The sequence below is a fragment of the Brachyistius frenatus genome, unplaced genomic scaffold, assembly GCF_029030835.1.
Source record: "Brachyistius frenatus isolate BFR_SWC_R1_liver_20210118 unplaced genomic scaffold, ASM2903083v1 Contig_220, whole genome shotgun sequence".
NCBI lineage: Eukaryota > Metazoa > Chordata > Actinopteri > Embiotocidae > Brachyistius > Brachyistius frenatus.
Window position 1 is genome coordinate 9,092 of NW_027210819.1, and position 23,702 is coordinate 32,793.

Consider the following 23,702-nt stretch of genomic DNA (forward strand, 5'->3'; position numbering starts at 1 on the left):
GCCAGTGCAGCTCTGTTTGCAGCAGCCGTTCACCACAAGAGAAGAGCTGCGGTCCACATTTTGAGTTGTCTGCATTGTAGAAAACGCGACGGCACATGCTTGGAGTGTGTTAACAATCTGATCATGGTACATCTCAAGGCTTCAATGGAGACATGGTGAAAACAACGCTAAAATAAAATAAAGTGAGACCCACTGATTAACATTTTTCCCTGTCAGATATTCATGATTAGTTCTATCTGCTTGATTTACTGAAGAAAACCAAGACAAAAGTCTATTTTTAAATAGTTTACTGGTCATAAATAGAAAAGACACAAACCACATGTTTGACTGAAAAAAGCTTTGTAGTCTTTTCGATACTAAACCTTGAAACCACAACTCAGGAAACACAAACTGCCTATTGGTCGACATTATCCTACAGTTGTAATGATAAATTAAGATTAGGCTGGTTATAATAAGATCGTTCTGATGTGATTTAAAATCCCCTGTCTTATATTTCCTTACGATAACTCCAGACCACCGCCTCGGTGCACAGTGAAGGTGTTCCTCACCTTTAAGCTCAGTGATTCACACATTATATAGACTACTCAATGTTAGCAACACCAAAGCATACAAACAGCTAAAACCTCAGCGCTGGCTTGTCAGCTGACCAAAGCAGCTTTTTTTTTTTTTTTTTTTTTTTTTTAACTGTAGTGGAACATTCACATCTTGTTTCCCACTTTGGGAAGGTGCTGTCCTGACCCCTTTAGGAGCCGACAACGTTCACCCTGCTAACACAGCTGCACAGCACACCTGTTACAAGCCTGCAGAGCATCCCTCAGCCTTTCAACGACAGGAAACTCTGGGCTGCTCTCTTCCTCCACACCACATCAGCACTCATAGCGCTGAGCTAGTTATAATAACAGGCGGATGATGACATCTTCACACCCGAACTCCACGGGTGAAAAACGCACCTCTTTCTAAGTAGCTCTTTAAACAAATAAGTATTTCACAAAGAATATCTCAATGGCAGCACCTGAAATCTGACACTATTGGAGGCCTGAAGAGACATTTCATATTTCAAGAGGTAAGTTTGAGACTTACGATTCTTTTAGCCAGACAAGTTTAAGTCTAGAAATAAAGAATTGTGACAAAGGTATAAATATAAACATTTTAATTTTCTTTGTTATTATTATACATTATCACAAATATAATACATAAATCAGAGGGATTGTTTAGATTTTTTTTTACTTTTGTATAAAATTTGTAGTATTCTAAAAATTTACATGCGTAGATGAAAAACCACAGCACCCAGAAATAATGTCCAGTTAGTTGAAAAACCATCTTCTGTTTCCATTTACATTGGAGGGTTTGTCAAAAAGACCAAAAACAGAACCAGAACTGGTTCTGTGATCTTCACTGTTGATGAAAATAAGTATTACAAAGACGTTATACGAGCCGTGTTTTCTTTTTGTCATTAAATCTGAACTGTGTCTCATTAATCCACTTTATATATTTATCACTGAAATCAGAAGTTTGGGGGATTCATGTGTTTGTAAATTATTACTTGTGACATTTTGGAAATAATGTGGGAAATAACGACTGGGTGTGAGGAATAAATTCTAAATTGAACTTGCAACAGCAGTTCCTACTGTGATATTGGTGCTTCACCCTTTCTTTACAGAAATATATGTAAAAATGTTTTTTGTTTATGGTTTATGTCTGCAAGCTTCACTGAAAATGGAGTGAGTTAAGCCAAATGTCGAAGGTCACTTGCAGACTTACTACATCCCCATCCAACAATCAACAGTGTGTGTTTGGAAAGACCCTCAGCTGCACATTATAAGGAGAGGGCAAACCCTTGAAGGAAAACTCTGACTTGCATGACTCCCTGAGTGAAGGCCAGTCAGCGTAGGAGTACTGATCATTTAAACAAACATTAAAAACTCTGCTGATCCTCCTGTGATTCGTTTCTCGGAGTCTCAGCAGCGGGTTGTTGTTGCTGGGTCACGGCTCTCCAGATTTTTCTCACGGCTTTGGGCCTTTTGGACAGACCGCTGCTGCGATTAGCCCACTGACCCTGTTTCACCAGGACTCCAATGGGAGCCAAGCAAGCTTGAGAAAGCCAGTTCATACAGCGCACCAGTGGGAAACAATGCAGAGCATGTGCAGACGTTGGATTTTACAAGATTAGCATTAGAGTACAGTTTGAAACTATTCAAATCGGAATTAGAATTAGAGTACGTAAAGGCATGTGATTTGCAGCGCTGAACATGTTCATTAAACTTTGTCAGCCCTAAATGGAGGTTTCTTTCACTGTGTGTGTTTGCATGTGGGAAAAAGTGTCTAAACTGAGAGCTCCGTTACAGGTGTTCGACCTAATTTTTCCAATGATCACTGAGCCTCCATTTTGAGGCGAAGCCCTCAGTCACATCTGACTGAAGCGTACAATACATGCATCTTGAAATCCAACCAAGAAAGAGGTTGTTCTTGAAACTTAGATTTAAAGAAACAAAATGAACATTAGGCCGTTGTGTATGCTTCATTCAAAATGTGCTGCTTAAATGTGAAAGCTGTCTTGAATTGGTATGAAATACATTTATTACAGGATATTATGGCTGTCTAAGATGCCAATCAAAAAGAAAATGAATTTTCTTCCAATAAAAATTCCCAATTATTACTATTATTATAAATATACTGTATGATGACCATACAATACCTTTTGAAAAATAATTGTGACTTTCAAAATGCAGGAAAGATGGGATGTAACTGCAGCTCGGACTATTCAGACAGTGACTGGATCGAGAACTTGGATGAAATCTGTGAACACTGCAACTGTGCCATACCTCCCCAGTCATGTAATACAGTAAGTGTACATTTTGTATGTGCACCATGTACTGCATTTATGTTTGTGTCAGTACGTTGTACACTGCAGTGTGTGACTGAGTGGCTGTTTATAAGTGAGCCTGACATGGATGGCTTGTGGTTGTTTGTGTGCTTGAATGAACACTTGAAGGACATAAACATTAAGATAACTGCAGAATAAGTGAGAAGGTGTGAACATCACAGTTCATTCTCTGCTCTGTAAATTCCATAATCATTGTAAAGTACAAACTGCTATTGTACGTTTTATACTTTTGTAACTTACATAACTGCAAGGGAAGTTGTCTTTTGTTTGTGTAATTAAATGGGAGTGCCACTATTCTCCCAATGTTGTTTGTTTCCTCTCTGTTAGCTGAATGTCCCATTAAAATCTAAATAAAGGAGAAAACCACCTGAATTGCACCAGACACGGACACATTTTGTCTGGAACAAAAACAAAACTTTCTATAATTTACCGTCAAGGCTGTATATCAAACCACAACGATTTTTACTGTGAATATGACATACAACTCTCTGGTTATACTGCATTAATCTCACATTAAGTTTTTTGGGGGGAAAACTGAATACAAAATGCAAGTCTAATCTTCATTTTTCTCTCGTCAGTACACGGATCAGCTGATTCCATATCCATCGCAGCATTCACCTCCTACATCACCTTTACCAGGTAGAAATATAAAGAGTGTTTTTCTGTGTCTTTAAATATCTACAGGTGCATGTGGCTTCAATGTTGTTAAAATGTAATATGAGAAATTAGGTCAAATCCATGTTTTATCATATGACCTGAAGTCACACATTTGTTTCCAAGGGCTATTAAAATTGGAACAACTAATGACCCCCTTGATATAGGAAACTCCACAATGAAACCCTTTTATAGGTTCAGGCAGACAATGCAAGTATAACTGGAAATATAAATGCATACACGAGGACATGATCATGTTTTTAATTACCTCTATGTAAGTCTGCACTTTTCTCAGTCCTAGCAGTCTAAATCTAGACAGAAGTAATCCTTCCATTTCACCATTTGCTGAGAGGAAATATTCCATTTTCCTCACATTCTCTATTTCTCATGCCAGTTTTCCTCATTGGCATGAAAATGAGAGCAGTGTGTCTGCAATGCTGTGGTCAAGCACCATCTCCCGTGTTTGGATGGTCACATCAGGGACTCATATTCTTTGGCAGTGTGAACATCTTTATGTGACAAAAGCCATTAACTTTGTGAAGATACACTTGAAACTACTGACACGGTTCCAAAAATGTATCTCGATTAACTGAAACAATATTTTTTTGCAGACAACCTTGTGGTGGCCATATACAGCTATGAACCCAACCATGAAGGTGATCTGGGCTTTGACAAAGGAGACAAGCTCAAGATCATCAACAAGTAAGCTGCTTATGAACACACACTGAAGCATGGCAAAAAGAAATATAACAATATTTCAGCCCCAGACTATAATTCATTTCTATCCACTCACTTGCACGGCAACTGAAGTTCATTTAAGTGCTTTGGGCCACCACGTTTGCACCACGATCAGCACTGTGCATCTTTACCAACTATATTAACTATCATTTACATCTGATAAATGAAAGCCAGTCGCTCTCTCCTGTCGACAGTTTAATAAATACAAACAAATATCAAAAAGTTGAGCCACATGGTTACATTTGAAAGAGGAAAACCCAAACACCTGTAACAAAATGGATTTTCAAATAAATACTGGTGAAGGAAATAAAGTTGAATATCTCATCTGTAGTGCTTTTGCTAATCTCCAGCTATATATTTGAGAAAAAAAAAAAAGATGTGTCTGCATGCGTGAAGAGGCGTCAGTGTGTTTTGGGCTCATGCATCTTCTTCTTTTTCTCCGACATTAAAATGTGAAGATAAATACATTGAAATAAGAGAAATGTTGTGTTCTTCATACCTGGCAACAGGTGATAATATAGATACAAAATTTACAACAAAAAAAAAACCTTATTTTGGCTTTAGGGAGAACTGAAAATTGAAGTTCAGTACTGAGCATACTGAGCTTTTCTCTCCGTAACCACTTCCCTACTGACGAGGTGAAGCAGCTCATTTCCTGCAGCGATCACTTCCCTGTCAAATAAGCTTAAAACTGCTTTCTGAAGGTGAATCGATTCATCCCAGATATGTACACTAACGGTCTCTTTTCACATCCAGGGATGATGCAGAGTGGTATTTGGCCGAGTCTCTCACCACAGGCCAGCGGGGCTACATCCCATACAACTTTGTTGCCATGACCACAGTGGAGACTGAACCGTATGTCACACAGGAAACATAACGGCACAGCTTTCAACGCCATGTTACTCCACCTCAACATCATCTCACCTCATACACTGCATGTCCCTGAGGGAAGGGGAAGTGGTTAACTCAAAGTTTGAAGCATATAATGTGTTTTGTGCTGCAGGTGGTTCTTTAAGAACATTTCTAGAAATGAAGCCATGAGGCTCCTCCTTGCTCCGGGGAACACGCAGGGCTCCTTCCTGATTCGAGAGAGTGAGACGACCAAAGGTGATATGATCGCCATAACATTTAAGATTACATACCGACTGCAGTGATTCTCAAAGGGTTTTTTCAGCAATTTATCTGAATATGGTTTACCACTGTTACATTTGCTTAAAGGTTCTACGCGTCACATTTTAAACATGAATGTAATTGTGATCAGTAGAACAAGTGAGCTCCTGGTACCCTCGATATCACTTTGTCTTATTACTTGTAGTGTAGATCCATTTCCCACAAACCCGCCTTCCTGTTTCCTAAATTGCTTTAATTTAGTTTTTCTGCTAAAGACAAAAATACTGGTGGAATTTCACTGTTTGTGTTGGACAAGCATTACAAACTGTGGGTTACTAACCCTTCTAGAAAGATACCATAGATACATATTTTTGACAGTGCTTGTATATAGCTCTGCACAGCAATGTTAACACTAATAGTTAACATCAGCAAATTAACATTATCATTGTGAAAATGTTAGAATTCAGCATCACCGTGTCCAAATCAAGAGTGTCACCAACATTTGTATCAAAACTCCTGTTTCCTCTGGGAATCATAGTTACTTAGACTGACTAACAGTTTCTGAGAATATCATTGTCTCAGATGTCCTTTGTCCTTTAAAATCATGAAAAGATGAAAAAGAAAAAAGAAGAAACCAGAATACCTCCTCACGATTGTATGGTGCCACAAACTAGAATTGCTGTTTACATCCATGTATATCTAGACTTCTATAATACATGTGATCAGACTTTGAAGGAATTCTTATATGTGTTTACATGCTTGGCCAATAAAACTGATTGATAGTAGACTTTAATGCCTTAAATATAGATGTTGCTGCAAAAGAAGCTACAAAATTCTAAAACAGACCATTTCAAGCTGGGCATCCAAGATGAGTCACAAATGACCAAATGTAAAATATGGTCACAATCTGCGCTTCTGTTTCTGAGTTATGGTGTTCAATGATTGGCAGAAAGCTGTTTGTGCAGAACATTTTGATGTCTGAGGAAAGCTGACCTTTGATATGTTTTTAATATAAAATCGTATCACTTCATTATTTTATTTGACATTTGAGAAATGTTGTCACCACCAAACTTGTATCAGTTCATCCTCGAGTCCGAGTGAATGTTTTTGCCAAATTTATGAGATGATGCCTCCAAAAGAATGAGACAGAGGAATGGGACGGACATGGCCACAAAGACCTTTGACCACCAAAATGTAATCAGTACTTCCTACCTGACAATCCTCATTGTGTTTTCTCAGCATCACAGTAACTAGTGATAGCTGTCTGTGCGTCCGAGGGCCAACAGGAACTGCTAATAGCGACATTAGCACACTTGTGATGGAGGCAATTTGCCAAAATGTAACAGGACTCAAGTTAACAAACTGGCTGCATGACAGCATCATGAGTCCCGTTTACACATTCCAACTGGAAGGTAAAACTTTTAAACGTAATAGGAGGGACAAAATCCATTGATATGAAAACTTATCATGATACCATATTTTTTTTCATTAAAGTTAATGGTGGATTCATCTCAATTTTGTCAGGTAAAATCTGCATGTTAATGTTTGTTCCAGGGTCGTACTCTTTATCCGTCCGGGATTTGGACCACAACACAGGTGAAGGAGTGAAGCACTACAGGATCCGCAACATGGACAGCGGTGGCTTCTACATCACAGCCAAGATATCCTTCAACTCGCTGAAGGAGCTGGTCCAGCATCACTCACGTGAGCACAGACTCTTGAGGGGATTAATCAGGAATGCTGCTTCCTGTGGTGTCTTCAACTGAATGATCTTACACCGTCTCCTCTGTACCTGGGCCCTCTCTCTGCTCTCCAGGTGATGCAGATGGGTTGTGCACAAGGCTGGTGAAGCCGTGTCAGTCGAGGGCACCGCAGAAGCCCTGGTGGCAGGACGAATGGGAGATTCCTCGAGAGACTCTGAAGCTGGAGCGCAGACTTGGAGCTGGACAGTTTGGAGAAGTGTGGATGGGTGAGTTCATTTACATGAGTGCGAGTATGAGCTGAAGAGTTTGGTACAGATGCAGCACATGAACAAAGCTCAGTCTGAAGTTATAGCCCGGGTGTTTCTGCAGGTTGAACTGAATGGGAGGGATTAACCCAGTTATTTAACATTGTTTAAACTACATTAATCTCACTGTCCAATGAGCTCATTGACTGGAGCAATTGACTTTTCACAATACTTCCACAAAAGTCTATTGTGGTTGTGGAGTATGAATTTAAAGATGGCGGCAAAATGTTTGGATCACTAATTTGTGCCACAACCCCATTATTATTCAACTGGAGGGCTAATTTCCTTCAATTATCCATCTTCATTTGCACCATTTAAAGATTCTGTAAAGTAGAAATGAAAATGAGTTTTAAGTTCATCACACCACAGAAGTATGGGTTGTTAACTACCCATCCAAATTTGAATGAAAAAAAACACCGACAAGTTTTTTAAATTAGGCTTTGAAATGGTGAGAGAATCATCAGTCTTCTCTGCTGAGACTGGGGGCGTGTCCTGAAGGAGCTGAAGCTCCGCCCCCTCGCTGGAAGCTGTTCAGTGTTCAGTAGGACAGTCCTGTGGCTGCAGTTCTTTCCCCCACTCAGTCTGACATCCAACCTCTCAGTGACTTTATACATGATGTCCCACTGGTCCTCTGTCTCTCTGGTGGACGGAGCAGCCTGCTTTATGAAAACAATAGAATCAGAATTTATTTGTCCAATATAAACCGGCTGTGATCTGACGTAGATAGGTAGTTGTGACGTAGATAGGTTAGCTTTTAGCTCCGCCTAAACAAAACCTGAGCTGAAGACGGGTGAGAAACTGTTCAACAGTTTAACTCCACATTTCAGTGAGACAAAGTTTTCTATCTTTGCAGAATCTTCCAGCGACTCATTTCACATTATATAATGTACTGAGGAGAAAATCATGGAATTTGCTTTCCAGCATCTTTAACATCCCAAACAACCCCCGTAGATCTAAACGTGACCAACACAGGTCACAGCCACTTTCTATTCACAGCATTTGTCTGGGCGCTGTGTTAGTTTCTCTGTCCTCATCCAAACATTAGTTCACTGACATACTGGAATAATGTTAGTAACTGGCATTGGCTATGAAATGTTTCGTTCATGTGGACATATCGACGTGATAGCTATCTTGTACAAGAGAATTCCTATTGCAGATAACAGAGACAGAGCAATGCTTTGGATAGATAATATAATTTCTTCCCAGCATTACTACATTTCATGCATGGTGATGTGTTCAGTGTTTTATAAGACTGAAGTGGTTGTTCGTGACCTTAGCTGACATGCTATAAATGAGTGTGGGTGTACTGCAGGTTGAATGAGATCATGTCTAAATGAAAGTCCAGCACATATCACAACTCATGAAATAGGCACTGCATATATCAACTTACATAATGAGATGAAAGCTGAGTTTTCTTCTACAGTAAATTGGTGTGTGCACATTTTTCTTTAGCAATGCTTGCTTCATGGCTCAGTTTGTGGCAATCAGTCAATCGCTTTGGTTAAAATATCAATCCAATTATCTAATCTAATTAACTTGTGGAGGATTGTCATGAAATTCTATACAGACATTGACAAAAAGGTGAAACCGGCTGACTATGGTGATGTTGTCATTTTTGTTTTTTAAGTAATGAATTACTCCCCAGAAGGTGAATTCAAATAACTACAGGAATCCCCATAACTTTTCTCTTGTGCCATCAGCAGGTCAAAATGTTCACTTAATACTTCACTCCACCAGATAATTGTTGTTTTGTTTAATGGCTTATTTTATGTGAAGCATTTTGTAACTGAAGTTTAAAAAAAGTGCTATACAAATAAAGTTTATTATTATTGATAGATTGGCAGACATTTGGTTTGTAGGCATTCATGAGATTTGATGCAAGGAGAATCAATCATCTGAAAATTAGAATTTGTATACATGGCTTTGGTTCATGACCAGGCATGCACAAAAATAATGACACCTGCGCTACACTAGGTTTAGTGCTAATAGCAGAATGCTAACACAAAAAAAAAAAAAAAAATTGTTATTGGGAGTATGACAGTAAGCGGACATTAGCATTTAGCCAAAAGAATTGCCAAAGCAGAGCTGGCAGCATTGCTATTAACTCACATCTGTCGTTTTTTTTAATCAACACCCTTCTGATACTCAGTGATATCTGTCTATTTTCAGGCATCTACAATAATGACAGAAGGGTGGCAATCAAGAATCTGAAGACAGGCACAATGTCAGTGGAAGCTTTCTTAGCAGAAGCCAACATGATGAAGAACCTGCAGCATCCTCGCCTCGTCCGCCTCTTTGCCGTGGTTACCGAGGAGCCAATCTATATCGTCACAGAGTACATGGAAAACGGTAGGAAGAACCTGGGGCCTTCGCACAACGGCTCAATAACACTCAACCCTCCAGAGGGAATTCCAGGTAACAGTGGAAGCATCAAAAGAAAAGAAAAACCTGGAACCATATTTCAATTGAATGAATGCTCATTTGAAGATAAATTAAAAAGACATCCATCTGTAATCATCCTCCTTCTTTAGTCAACTAAATATGTCCAAGCCTGTCTGAAACAATCATTTTCCTAATCTCCCACTTGGTTGCCATGAATGCCAGAGACGGTGTTGTTCGGCTGAGCTGCCTGCAGCCAAGACAAAGACACGGTGTAGTCAGCTCCGTGTCATAGGTGTTCATGATGAAACTTGTTCATCTGTCGTTGGATTCTGGGTAACAGCACATGCTTGAACAAACCGACCCATCGATTCATGAGTAAGCTCCAGTGATTCTAGTCAGTTGGTTGAATGTCTTTTGATCACACATCCGCCACCCCCTTCCTTTTCATTGTGTTTGATACAGTACAAGATTTGAACATTACGGGAAGCATAAAGTACTATCATCACCTGAGATTGAACATGAATGCATCTGTCTGGGCAAACACACAACAGAGCTCCCAGTCCTCGCCCCGTCAAGCATGGCGCTGTGCTGAAGTGGCCCAGCTTCTGATTGGCTACTTCCTCCTCATGACTCTCCTGTGTTCACTGAGATGTGCTAAAATGTTTCAAAGCAAACATGAACTTTCACTTGTTTTCCGGGCCTCTCCAGACAGGAGACGGTCTCCCCTGGTCTGAGACGAGGTGTGTTAAAGTAGGAGAGGATGAATCACCATGTTATTGTTCACAGAGACCCCTGATGATGCCTGGCTTTAGTCCACATTCTGCATTATGCACATGCACAGACACGTACACAAATATTGGCATGTTGAGCTGCAGTAAACAAACTGTAGCTTTTACAACTGCCGTTTGTTCAGCATCTCACCACTGGTTCATCGTCTTTTCTCTGTCTTCTTACATAATGTGCATGAGAAATTACACAAACTAATAATGTGTTGTCATGGTAGCAACAGCAAACAACTTTCCAGATCACAATGATAATCAAAGGTTAGTATGCCCAAATGCGGCAGTCATGAAAGTAATGCAGTATCTGTTTCCCTTTCACCTCAAAAGACTTTTGTAATTCTGTTTCACTGAGGAACAATAGCTGAATGCAGAGACGCCGTCACAAACACAACAACAGCCTCTGGGCTGAATGGAGGGCCTTTGTGTGCTGTTCTGAGTGGCTTGTAAACCACCAGCAGTGGTTCCACATGAGGCTGCCGCTTTCTCTGGGATCCACATGTGGACAGGACACAAACCACTTCTGTTGTCAAGAGAAATGAGGGCTTGGAGTTCTTGTCTTTTCAGTTTGTCCCCCACTTTTTATTATCAAGGACAGCAAAGATGGAAAATAACAGGCGTGTCGTCCCAGCTTCCCTTTGTAACCTTGACAAAGAGCTCTGGCTCCAGACTTTAAAAGAGGTCTTCCGGACTGAATCAGAGGAGTAAATGCCTCTTCTTTCCTGGCACAGTCATTCCTCTAAAACGCTTTCCTTTAGTTGGACTCAGCTGTCCGGCATGCAGGAGGTTTGTTCTGTGCTAATCAAACCCAACACAAAGTCAGCTGTCGGAAAATAAGCATTCACTTGACTGATGTTCTCTGTTCTTCCTCAAAGTGTCGTGTTCACTGATTTCAACAGCTATTTTGGTCCAACTCGGTCTATTTCTGTCCGTGACGAGGGTTTTCTTGAAAAAGGAAAATATTATTACAAAGCATGATTTTACATGTTTCCCAATTAATATTAGCTTTTGTTGCTGCTTATTTTTTTTTGTACAAAATATGTATAACAAATTAGGATGAATTTGTGGTAATCTAGTTCTAGTGAGTTAGTCAAATAAATCAATGCTTTATTGAAAAGCTATAACTTCCATCTAATTTCCTTCAGGAAACCTGGTGGATTACCTAAAAACAGCGGAGGGAAGCAGTTTACCCATGAACACCCTGATAGACATGGCATTTCAGGTAAGATATCTCTTTTCTACCGTCAATGAAAACTGTCTTATCTTCTTTCACTCATGACAAAAGCTTCTTCATTTGCAGAAGGAAAATTCTCCGCTGCCTTTAGATCTGAGCCGAGCGGAAGCATTTACACAGAAGTGTGTGGTGAATGTATTTCACAGACAGAACATTTACAAACCTGAAATGCACTGATCATATTTGTGGTAAAACTGACTAACTATCATTTGATAGTCCATAAATATTCAAGTCATTAATCACCTAGATTTTGCCATATTTTGGAAACTTTGTCCACGACCGTAATTTATGCTTAATTTGTATGTACACCATTAAAAATGCTCAGATTCTTGTCACCAAAGCACATATCTAATTAAATGAATGCACTTTTTTTTGTTGTTGTTGAAAATTTCAGATTGGTTCCTTCCCAACAAAAGCAGATGAATGGAACCGAGAATTAAAGATTGCTGGGTTCATGAAATACTCAGACATACGTACATCTCAGCTTTCCAATGTGATAGATTCTTAAATCCTGCAAAACTCAATAGTTGTATAGTTAAAAACAAAAAGAGCACCAAATTATACAGGCACTTATTAACTGTGGGAGGTGAATTCTGTGGAAATCATCAGCTCTGCTCAGCTGCCTCACACCTATTTCCTCATTCATCAGCTATAGAACCAGAATCCCTCGAAGTTAAGTGGAAATGAGTAATCTAGTGTTTGACTGACTCAGACACACATTCACTGGAATAATTAGATGTCTGATTAAAGGTGAAGTAGAGCAGGTGTTCCCCAGGTGAGATTAAAGGGTCGAAGGAACCGACCTGGCCGAGGCGTAAGCTTCATGTTTTGTTCATCTTTTGGCTAATCTGTTGAATATACACAAACATGACACAGTATTGAAACACACAGACCCTCTCCACCACACGCACTGATGGCTTGTTTGATCATGTGCTGCCCCCTGCAGGTGGCTGACGGCATGGCCTTTATTGAGCAGAAAAATTACATTCATCGAGATCTGCGTGCTGCCAATATTCTGGTTTCTTGTGAGCTCATCTGCAAGATTGCCGACTTTGGACTCGCGAGACTCATTGAGGACAATGAATACACGGCCAAAGAGGGTAATGAGACCTTCACCTATTTCATATTTCAGGGCCTGTCTATCAGGCTAAATGTTAGATCTTGTTGAATATTACCTGTTATATTTTGTTAAAATGCATTTGCACTGAACAACAATTTTAAATCCCACAAAGTTGAAGAGATGAAATCGGTCCAGTAGCTCTACCAAGTGTCTCTTTTGTGAAATAAAGTTTATCCTTTGTTTTCAGGTGCAAAGTTCCCCATTAAATGGACCGCTCCAGAAGCTTTTAACTACGGCACCTTCACCATAAAATCTGACGTGTGGTCATTTGGGGTCCTCCTCACAGAAATAGTGACATACGGACGCATTCCTTACCCTGGTAAATACTCACTCATGTTCATGACACAAATACTCTAATTACTAGTCCAGCGTGTGTTATAATTGCTGAAAACATCTTACCTGCCGAGTAGGCATGTCCAACCCAGAGGTCATCCAGAACCTGGAGCTGGGCTACAGGATGCCGAAGCCAGAAAACTGCTCCGAAGGGCTGTATGGCATCATGTGTCTGTGCTGGCGGGAGAGCTCGGAGGACCGACCCACCTTCGAGTACCTGAAGAATGTTCTGGGGGATTTCTTCACCGCGACTGAAAGGCAGTACCAGGAATAGCTGTGGTGGAGCAGAAAAACATTACAGACACACAATAGTTCTTCTTAAACTAAAGGCACGGCCCGTGAAAGTGGAGGCTGGATTTGTATTTACTCACTGAAGAATGCATTCCTTTCTGCAAACAGAGATTTTGCAAATAAGAGTCCTTTCGTCTCAATAAAACTTGTTCTTAAATGGCCCGTTAGCTGTGATACAGTTCTGGATCTGAAGTGGGACCAGAACCAGCAGAGAAGGATTGATCACCATGAACCAGCTGACCGGCTCCAGGTGCTCCTCATTAACATGTAATCACTGTCCACCGCTTAAGCTCCATGTTTACCTGTGCAATTCAATAAATGTTGTTCAATTCTTTAGTGCGGAGGAGGACTTCCATTTAGTCTTCAGTAACCAGCAGTAATATTTATACAGTTTTATCAACAGTAATATTTATACAGTTTTATCAACAGTGATATTTATACAGTTTTATCAACAGTAATATTTATATAGTTTTATCAACAGTGATATTTATATAGTTTTATCAACAGTGATATTTATACAGTTTTATCAACAGTAATATTTATACAGTTTTATCAACAGTAATATTTATATCGTTTTATCAACAGTGATATTTATACAGTTTTATCAACAGTGATATTTATACAGTTTTATCAGCAGTAATATTTATACAGTTTTATCAACAGTGATATTTATACAGTTTTATCAACAGTAATATTTATACAGTTTTATCAACAGTGATATTTATACAGTTTTATCAACAGTAATATTTATACAGTTTTATCAACAGTGATATTTATATAGTTTTATCAGCAGTGATATTTATATAGTTTTATCAACAGTGATATTTATACAATTTTATCAACAGTGATATTTATATAGTTTTATCAGCAGTGATATTTATATAGTTTTATCAACAGTGATATTTATACAGTTTTATCAGCAGTGATATTTATACAGTTTTATCAGCAGTGATATTTATATAGTTTTATCAACAGTGATATTTATACAATTTTATCAACAGTGATATTTATATAGTTTTATCAGCAGTGATATTTATATAGTTTTATCAACAGTGATATTTATACAGTTTTATCAGCAGTGATATTTATATAGTTTTATCAACAGTGATATTTATACAATTTTATCAACAGTGATATTTATATAGTTTTATCAGCAGTGATATTTATACAGTTTTATCAACAGTGATATTTATACAGTTTTATCAACATAGATTTTTATATAGTTTTATCAACAGTGATATTTATACAATTTTATCAACAGTGATATTTATATAGTTTTATCAGCAGTGATATTTATACAGTTTTATCAGCAGTGATATTTATACAGTTTTATCAACAGTGATATTTATACAGTTTTATCAACAGTGATATTTATATAGTGTTATCAGCAGTGATATTTATATAGTTTTATCAACATAGATTTTTATATAGTTTTATCAACAGTGATATTTATACAATTTTATCAACAGTGATATTTATATAGTTTTATCAGCAGTGATATTTATACAGTTTTATCAACAGTGATATTTATATAGTTTTATCAACTGATATTTATACAATTTTATCAACAGTGATATTTATAGACTTTTATCAACAGTGATATTTATATAGTTTTATCAGCAGTGATATTCATACAGTTTTATCAACAGTGATATTTATACAGTTTTATCAACTGATATTTATACAGTTTTATCAACATAGATATTTATAGACTTTTATCAACAGTGATATTTATAGACTTTTATCAGCAGTGATATTTATATAGTTTTATCACAGTGATATTTATATAGTTTTATCAACTGATATTTATACAGTTTTATCAACAGTGATATTTATATAGTTTTATCAACAGTGATATTTATATAGTTTTATCAACAGTGATATTTATATAGTTTTATCAACAGTGATATTTATACAGTTTTATCAACAGTGATATTTATTTAGTTTTATCAATAGTGATATTTATATAGTTTTATCAACAGTGATATTTATAGACTTTTATCAACAGTGATATTTATATAGTTTTATCAACAGTGATATTTATACAGTTTTATCAACAGTGATATTTATAGACTTTTATCAACAGTGATATTTATACAGTTTTATCAGCAGTGATATTTATATAGTTTTATCAACAGTGATATTTATAGACTTTTATCAAAAGTGATATTTATATAGTTTTATCAACAGTGATATTTATATAGTTTTATCAACAGTGATATTTATATAGTTTTATCAGCAGTGATATTTATATAGTTTTATCAACAGTGATATTTATACAGTTTTATCAACAGTGATATTTATACAGTTTTATCAACAGTGATATTTATAGACTTTTATCAAAAGTGATATTTATATAGTTTTATCAACAGTGATATTTATATAGTTTTATCAACAGTGATATTTATATAGTTTTATCAGCAGTGATATTTATACAGTTTTATCAACAGTGATATTTATATAGTTTTATCAAAAGTGATATTTATATAGTTTTATCAACAGTGATATTTATATAGTTTTATCAACAGTGATATTTATATAGTTTTATCAACAGTGATACCACATTAATCTGAGTAGAGATAAATACTGGGGGAAGAAAGAGAAAAACATCTGATAAAAAAAATCTCTTCCAGTTTTTTGATTGTAACACAATCTATAATTTGTGGTGAGCTATTGATTATTAGAATTATTTTTTTTTAATTTAAACAAGACATTTAGAGGGAAAAATCCCTATTTGGTCGAGCTGCTGAGTCAAATCTTCATGTGAAAAGTAATGAAAGCTGTCAAACAACTAGAGTAGAAAAATAAATATTCTAGTGTTTTGGGATAAAGTAACATCAAATGGAAATAGTGAAGTATTTCAAAACTAAACAAATAATTATAGGGTTGTCTTGATGATTGCCTCATTTCCACCTGTTTGTTCCATTTGTACAACAGCAGGTGAAACTGATCCTCAATCAGTGTTGATCCGAACTGGACAGCTTGAGTTCACAGAAGTGGGATTGACTGGAGGTACATCGAGTTGTTCAAGTGGTCCCTTTATTTTTTGGAGCGGTGTATTTACTTGCAGGACTTTCCACCACTGCAGGCTGTATAAAGTGGGTGGAACAGCATCATTCATGGATGAGTTCCGGAACAAGTATTCAGAGTAGAAAGTCTAAATAGACGGTAAATAAAGGAGGTTCGAGCACAGCTGAGCAGCTTTTACCAACAGTCACCGTGTAGAGGACGGAGTCGCTCTACCGCCCCCTGCGGAGAGCCGCCGACATTACACACTCTACCGCCCCCTGCGGAGAGCCGCCGACATTACACACTCTACCGCCCCCTGCGGAGAGCCGCCGACATTACACACTCTACCGCCCCCTGCGGAGAGCCGCCGACATTACACACTCTACCGCCCCCTGCGGAGAGCCGCCGACATTACACACTCTACCGCCCCCTGCGGAGAGCCGCCGACATTACACACTCTACCGCCCCCTGCGGAGAGCCGCCGACATTACACACTCTACCGCCCCCTGCGGAGAGCCGCCGACATTACACACATTGATCGGACGCGGTTCGGAGTCTCCGCCTCTGGTCGCTGTCGTCTCCTCGCGGTGAAAACCAGTCAAAAAGGACTAAAAATGGCGCTCACTTCCCAAGGAACAAAGAAAAAAGTTTGCTACTACTATGACGGTGAGTCCCGCGAACTTTCACTTCATCCTGAGGACGAAATGTTGGTTGAATCTGGAGAATGAACCGGAAGTTGGACTTTCTTCACCTCTCGCTAACCTGGCGTGTTAGCTAACATAGCTAGCTTCAATCGCGCATCCTCTCAGCCGAACCGAACCGAACCGAACCGACCCGACACATACTTCATACAACCACCGTTAATGTCTTCACACCGTTAATGTCTTCATACTGTTAATGTCTTCACACCGTTAATGTCTTCATACCGTTAATGTCTTCACACCGTTAATGTCTTCATACTGTTAATGTCTTCATACCGTTAATGTCTTCACACCGTTAATGTCTTCACACCGTTAATGTCTTCACACCGTTAATGTCTTCATACAACCACCGTTAATGTCTTCACACCGTTAATGTCTTCACACCGTTAATGTCTTCATACCGTTAATGTCTTCACACCGTTAATGTCTTCACACCGTTAATGTCTTCACACCGTTAATGTCTTCATACAACCACCGTTAATGTCTTCATACCGTTAATGTCTTCACACAACCACCGTTAATGTCTTCATACCGTTAATGTCTTCACACCGTTAATGTCTTCACACCGTTAATGTCTTCATACAACCACCGTTAATGTCTTCACACCGTTAATGTCTTCATACCGTTAATGTCTTCACACCGTTAATGTCTTCATACAACCACCGTTAATGTCTTCACACCGTTAATGTCTTCACACAACCACCGTTAATGTCTTCATACCGTTAATGTCTTCACACCGTTAATGTCTTCACACCGTTAATGTCTTCATACAACCACCGTTAATGTCTTCATACCGTTAATGTCTTCATACCGTTAATGTCTTCACACCGTTAATGTCTTCATACCGTTAATGTCTTCATACCGTTAATGTCTTCACACCATTAATGTCTTCACACAACCACCGTTAATGTCTTCATACCGTTAATGTCTTCATACCGTTAATGTCTTCACACCGTTAATGTCTTCACACAACCACCGTTAATGTCTTCACACCGTTAATGTCTTCACACCGTTAATGTCTTCACACCGTTAATGTCTTCACACAACCACCGTTAATGTCTTCACACCGTTAATGTCTTCACACCGTTAATGTCTTCATACCGTTAATGTCTTCACACCGTTAATGTCTTCACACAACCACCGTTAATGTCTTCACACCGTTAATGTCTTCACACCGTTAATGTCTTCATACCGTTAATGTCTTCACACAACCACCGTTAATGTCTTCATACCGTTAATGTCTTCATACCGTTAATGTCTTCACACCGTTAATGTCTTCACACAACCACCGTTAAAGTCTTCACACCGTTAATGTCTTCACACCGTTAATGTCTTCATACCGTTAATGTCTTCACACAACCACCGTTAATGTCTTCATACCGTTAATGTCTTCACACCGTTAATGTCTTCATACCGTTAATGTCTTCACACAACCACCGTTAATGTCTTCACACCGTTAATGTCTTCATACCGTTAATGTCTTCACACAACCACCGTTAATGTCTTCACACCGTTAATGTCTTCACACCGTTAATGTCTTCACACAACCACCGTTAATGTCTTCACACCGTTAATGTCTTCACACAACCACCGTTAATGTCTTCATACAACCACCGTTAATGTCTTCACACAACTACCGTTAATGTCTTCACACCATTAATGTCTTCACACCGTTAATGTCTTCACACCGTTAATGTCTTCATACCGTTAATGTCTTCACACCGTTAATGTCTTCACACAACCACCGTTAATGTCTTCACACCGTTAATGTCTTCATACCGTTAATGTCTTCATACCGTTAATGTCTTCACACAACCACCGTTAATGTCTTCACACAACCACCGTTAATGTCTTCACACCGTTAATGTCTTCATACCGTTAATGTCTTCACACCGTTAATGTCTTCATATATCAAATTTTTATGCTTTTTTAACTTCAATCGCCTTTCAATTATCAATTTATAAATATATATACATATATATATGTATATGTATATGTATGTGTATATATGTATATATATACATATATATACATACATATACATATACATACATATATACATATATATACATATAAACTCCTGTCCTGTTAGATTGGAGAGGGGAAATAAAGCACTGATTGAACGTGTTGTGTTTGTTCCCCCTGCAGGTGATGTGGGGAACTACTACTACGGGCAGGGACATCCCATGAAGCCGCACCGAATCCGCATGACACACAACCTGCTGCTCAACTATGGCCTCTACAGAAAGATGGAGATTTATGTACGTGGAAACCAGAAACCAGCTGCTTGGACTAATGACTTTGATTTAAGTAGTTCTTGTGTCTGAGGAACAGATTTGTCTTCTGTTTCAGCGTCCACACAAAGCCAGCGGAGAGGAGATGACCAAGTATCACAGCGATGATTACATCAAATTCCTGCGTTCGATCCGACCAGATAACATGTCAGAATACAGCAAACAAATGCAGAGATGTAAGTTTGGTGAAGTTTGCAGGACGAGCGTGAGCTGGCAGAGCAGCAGCTGTTTTCATGCTGTACCGTCTCTCTGCAGTTAATGTGGGGGAGGACTGTCCCGTGTTCGATGGGCTGTTTGAGTTCTGTCAGCTGTCCGCTGGAGGCTCTGTTGGTACGTTGTCTTCATTTAATATTTCTGTGTTGGACAGTAATCATTCATCATCACCCTCATAATCTGGTAAATTAACTGGAAGCTTAATTGTCTCGTCCTCCCTGTTGTCCAGCTGGTGCTGTGAAGCTGAACAAACAGCAGACAGACATCGCCATCAACTGGGCCGGAGGTCTGCACCACGCCAAGAAATCCGAGGCCTCTGGGTTCTGTTACGTGAACGACATCGTGCTGGCTATCCTGGAGTTACTGAAGTGAGTAGGAAGCCTGGTCAGCAGCTCCAGTAGCCGTTCTGGTGGTTGGTAATGAAGGTGGATGAGTTCTTCTCCTGATCAATCATGTAGTTGAAACGTATCCGAGGACCACAAGTCCACAGATGAAAAGTAGCCGAGTTCAAATAATGTCGCCAACATCTTCAGATACCACCAGAGAGTTCTGTACATCGACATCGACATCCATCATGGGGACGGAGTGGAGGAGGCCTTCTACACCACCGACCGGGTCATGACGGTGTCCTTCCACAAGTATGGAGAGTACTTCCCTGGCACCGGGGACCTTCGGGTACGTCTGATGAACACCACTCAATGTGAAGGGTAGGACACTGGTTTTTGACATCTGCCCTGTTCTCTGTAGGACATCGGTGCTGGAAAGGGAAAATATTACGCTGTGAATTACCCACTGAGGGACGGGATAGACGACGAGTCATATGAAGCTATATTCAAACCTGTAAGTAGAAACCGTGGTAACTGCTGCTTTGGTAGTTGGACTCTCCTTTGGACGTACAGAAGTGCTGATGCTGCTTGTTTAGATCATGGCCAAGGTGATGGAGATGTACCAGCCCAGCGCCGTGGTCCTCCAGTGTGGAGCGGACTCTCTGTCAGGAGACCGACTGGGTTGCTTCAACCTCACCATTAAAGGTGAAGGAACTCCAACATGTTTCCACGTGATGCTACGGTCAGATCGCTCCGTGTTGAATAAGGTTGAAGTGTGTAAGCAGGTAGTTTCAGTTCTTTTTTCCATGCTGTGTTCTTAGGCCACGCCAAGTGTGTGGAGTACATGAAGAGCTTCAACCTGCCGCTGCTGATGCTGGGTGGAGGAGGCTACACCATCCGTAACGTGGCCCGCTGCTGGACATACGAGACGGCCATCGCCCTCGATAGCTCCATCCCCAACGGTGCGTCCTCATGCTGTCGCAGTCACTCTGGGTTTAAATGGAAATCACATCATCTTGTGGTGGTAATGAAAAGCTTTCTCTTAGTATTGTAATCTGTACAATACAGATATATTAAAACACATCTGTAGATAAAACAAATGATGAATGTCAATTTTGATGAAAATCTTGATAATCTATTACAGACTCTTAGTTAAATGTATGATTATCTTTCTTTCCCCAGTTTTCTTCATGCAAAGTGAATATTTTTTCAGTTTTTTGATTATCATGCAACATTACATTACATTTGAATTTGTTGCATGCAAACTGTAAATTCAGTTCACATCTGTCTGTATCATCAATATTCTTTCACACGTTTATAAGACAGTCCTTTTTTTAGTTGGTATTTGGAGAAAATACCACATTGGACTGCACTCCAAGGACTCTGGTAGTCTACCGATATTTCACCTCAGGCCTCTTGTGGGCTGGATGAATTTGTAGGTTTCAATTTCACAGGAATGTGTTTGCAAAACTGGTATAATTACAGGGCTGCAAGTAATGTTTCATTTTTCACTGATTTATCTTCTATCATTTGTCCATAAAATCTCAAAATGTATCCAATTTATTTCTAATATGGTTCTGTACATGAAAAAAGGACCCAACAACACCTCAGAACATAAAAAAACAGTTTGACTAGAAATGTATATTGATGTTTAAAATTCTTCTTAACTCCAGAGCTCCCGTACAACGACTACTTCGAGTACTTCGGACCAGACTTCAAGCTGCACATCAGCCCCTCTAACATGACCAATCAGAACACCAACGACTACTTGGAGAAGATCAAGTGAGCCCATACAGCGTGAAGTTGAATCTAAATCCTGCTTCAGTGCTTTGAGCACTCGTTGGCTGCTGTTACTGCAGCTTCCACGTTTCTTGTGTTGTGATTGAAAAGTAGAGGACTCGACCGTATCATAAGTAGATTGTTCTACGTTTGTGACTTTGTCTGGGTAGCATGTTAAACCTGCATTCTGTCCTCTAGGCAGCGCTTGTTTGAGAACCTGCGCATGTTGCCTCACGCCCCCGGAGTTCAGATGCAGGCCATCCCAGAAGACGCCGTCCAGGAGGACAGTGGCGATGAGGAGGAGGAAGATCCCAACAAGCGCATATCCAGTAAAAAACCTTCCCACATGGTCACAGTTTACTTCCACACTGACCCCAGAGCAGTAGAATGCCGTGTTTTAATTCAACCCCTGTCAACCATTCAGTCCGAGCTCACGACAAGAGGATAGCCTGCGAGGAAGAGTTCTCCGACTCTGAGGATGAAGGTGAAGGAGGCCGCAGGAACGCAGCCAGCTTCAAGAAAGTGAAGCGAGCCAAAACCGAAGGTGAGAAAGAGGCTGAAGAAAAGGAGAAGAAAGGTGAGGAGGAAACAAAAGGTACCTATTCTTTTCTTTTTTTTATTCTCATCTCATTCTTCTCACACCACATCTTACATTTACATGTATTTTAAGTTCAATCATCTTACATACAGAGAGCACTATTATCATAACTGAGTTAGTTTTATTTTGTCTTTTTTATAGAAGTAAAAGAAGAGGAGAAGGTGCCAGAGGAGGAGAAAATGGACACATCAAAGTGAGAAAACACTGCACACACACATTGACATGTTGTCCAAGAGGTGTCTAATTGGAAGCGTAATTCATTTCCTTCCTCTGGGTTTTATAGGCCGAAAGAGGAGTCCAAGACCCCCTGAGACCCTCAGCACTCGGACACCAGATCACAATGGATCTCACAATAAGATCCTTTTGGATAAATCATCTTTCCAAGCTGCTGCAGTGGAAATCAATGAAGGACTTTGACCTTTTTAAAATGGGATCTTAACTCCCTCAAAATGGGATGCGGATCCAAACATTGTAGGTTCTGTGATTTTATTGGACACCTTTTCAACCTTGCTGTTTATAGACTGAAGTCAAAATGAGTGTTTTTGAGTATTGTTTTTGTACCTTTTTTTTTTTTTTTTTTTTGCTGAATCTTTTAACGCTATATTTTTTTCTTGTGAACAACTGTAAAAATTGCTTGGCAAATGTCTGCTTTTATATATCTGATGGATTTAATTTATTTAAATCATAGATATTTTGGCTACTCTGTTTTATTTCGTTCAGTCCCACTTTTGTCCTGTGCCTTTTTGAATATGTAGTTTTAGCATGTCGGAACAATAGATCCTTTTCTGTAATATTTGTGTCACTGGTTCTGCCTGACGAGGTCAGTGAGAGGGTTGCATATTCCTGAATAGCTTTTATGTAGCAGTGTAAGCAAATTACATAATTATATTTTAGGTTATAATTTAGTATGTATCCTTTACAGACACGGACATTTTCCGGGACTCCTGCCTCACAATTTTTAAAATGTTTAAGTTTTCTCAAGTGATGCCTGGTGTCTGGCTCAGATCCCCGAAACTTGGACTTGAATGTTCGATGGGAGGCAAGACATGTCAGAAGTGATTTGTTGTGTATATATTTGTATTCTAAAAACATCAGTAAAAGTGTTCCACAAAATAGTTTGCGAATGCCTTTTAAATCTGACCGACCCCAGCGAGCCGACCACATGCTGAACACCAACAAAAGCTGCTATAAAAAGTTATGTAACTTTATTCAGTAAAGTTAGCTTTTTCAAATGTCACGTCTGGTTTGA

General features: G+C 39.1%; 2 protein-coding genes across 4 annotated transcripts; both read left to right on the plus strand.

Annotated features, from left to right (window-relative positions):
• The first annotated feature begins 907 nt into the window (after positions 1-907).
• Positions 908-13,876, plus strand: lck (LCK proto-oncogene, Src family tyrosine kinase). Its single transcript, XM_069719667.1, has 13 exons — positions 908-1,063; positions 2,730-2,842; positions 3,463-3,523; positions 4,150-4,240; positions 5,033-5,131; positions 5,280-5,383; positions 6,941-7,090; positions 7,203-7,355; positions 9,564-9,743; positions 11,701-11,777; positions 12,736-12,889; positions 13,097-13,228; positions 13,320-13,876. The coding sequence occupies exons 2-13, from the start codon at positions 2,735-2,737 to the stop codon at positions 13,514-13,516; spliced, it is 1,506 nt and encodes a 501-aa protein (XP_069575768.1). The 5' UTR covers positions 908-1,063; positions 2,730-2,734; the 3' UTR covers positions 13,517-13,876.
• Positions 13,877-17,093: 3,217 nt separating this feature from the next.
• On the plus strand, positions 17,094-23,568 carry LOC138633452 (probable histone deacetylase 1-B). Of its 3 annotated transcripts, none has more exons than XM_069719689.1 (14): positions 17,094-17,208; positions 19,392-19,504; positions 19,596-19,713; positions 19,793-19,867; positions 19,980-20,118; positions 20,284-20,425; positions 20,498-20,590; positions 20,673-20,781; positions 20,898-21,038; positions 21,750-21,858; positions 22,054-22,184; positions 22,280-22,450; positions 22,595-22,646; positions 22,737-23,568. In XM_069719689.1, the coding sequence occupies exons 1-14, from the start codon at positions 17,157-17,159 to the stop codon at positions 22,762-22,764; spliced, it is 1,473 nt and encodes a 490-aa protein (XP_069575790.1). In that variant the 5' UTR covers positions 17,094-17,156; the 3' UTR covers positions 22,765-23,568. The 3 variants fall into 3 exon arrangements, with proteins under 3 accessions (XP_069575790.1, XP_069575791.1, XP_069575792.1); XM_069719690.1 differs by having other exon boundaries at positions 22,280-22,432; XM_069719691.1 differs by having other exon boundaries at positions 22,280-22,399.
• Positions 23,569-23,702: the final 134 nt, after the last annotated feature.

What these genes read in the sequence shown, in the direction of transcription:
- lck (XM_069719667.1), top strand. Translation starts at nt 2,735, where the DNA reads ATGGGATGTAACTGCAGCTCGGACTATTCAGACAGTGACTGGATCGAG. An exon ending in ACCACAGTGGAGACTGAACC is followed by an intron (nt 5,132 to 5,279) that starts GTATGTCACACA and finishes TTTGTGCTGCAG; the next exon opens with GTGGTTCTTTAAGAACATTT. An exon ending in GCTGGTCCAGCATCACTCAC is followed by an intron (nt 7,091 to 7,202) that starts GTGAGCACAGAC and finishes TCTGCTCTCCAG; the next exon opens with GTGATGCAGATGGGTTGTGC.
- LOC138633452 (XM_069719689.1), top strand. Translation starts at nt 17,157, where the DNA reads ATGGCGCTCACTTCCCAAGGAACAAAGAAAAAAGTTTGCTACTACTAT. An exon ending in CTGGCACCGGGGACCTTCGG is followed by an intron (nt 20,426 to 20,497) that starts GTACGTCTGATG and finishes TGTTCTCTGTAG; the next exon opens with GACATCGGTGCTGGAAAGGG. An exon ending in GACTACTTGGAGAAGATCAA is followed by an intron (nt 21,859 to 22,053) that starts GTGAGCCCATAC and finishes TCTGTCCTCTAG; the next exon opens with GCAGCGCTTGTTTGAGAACC.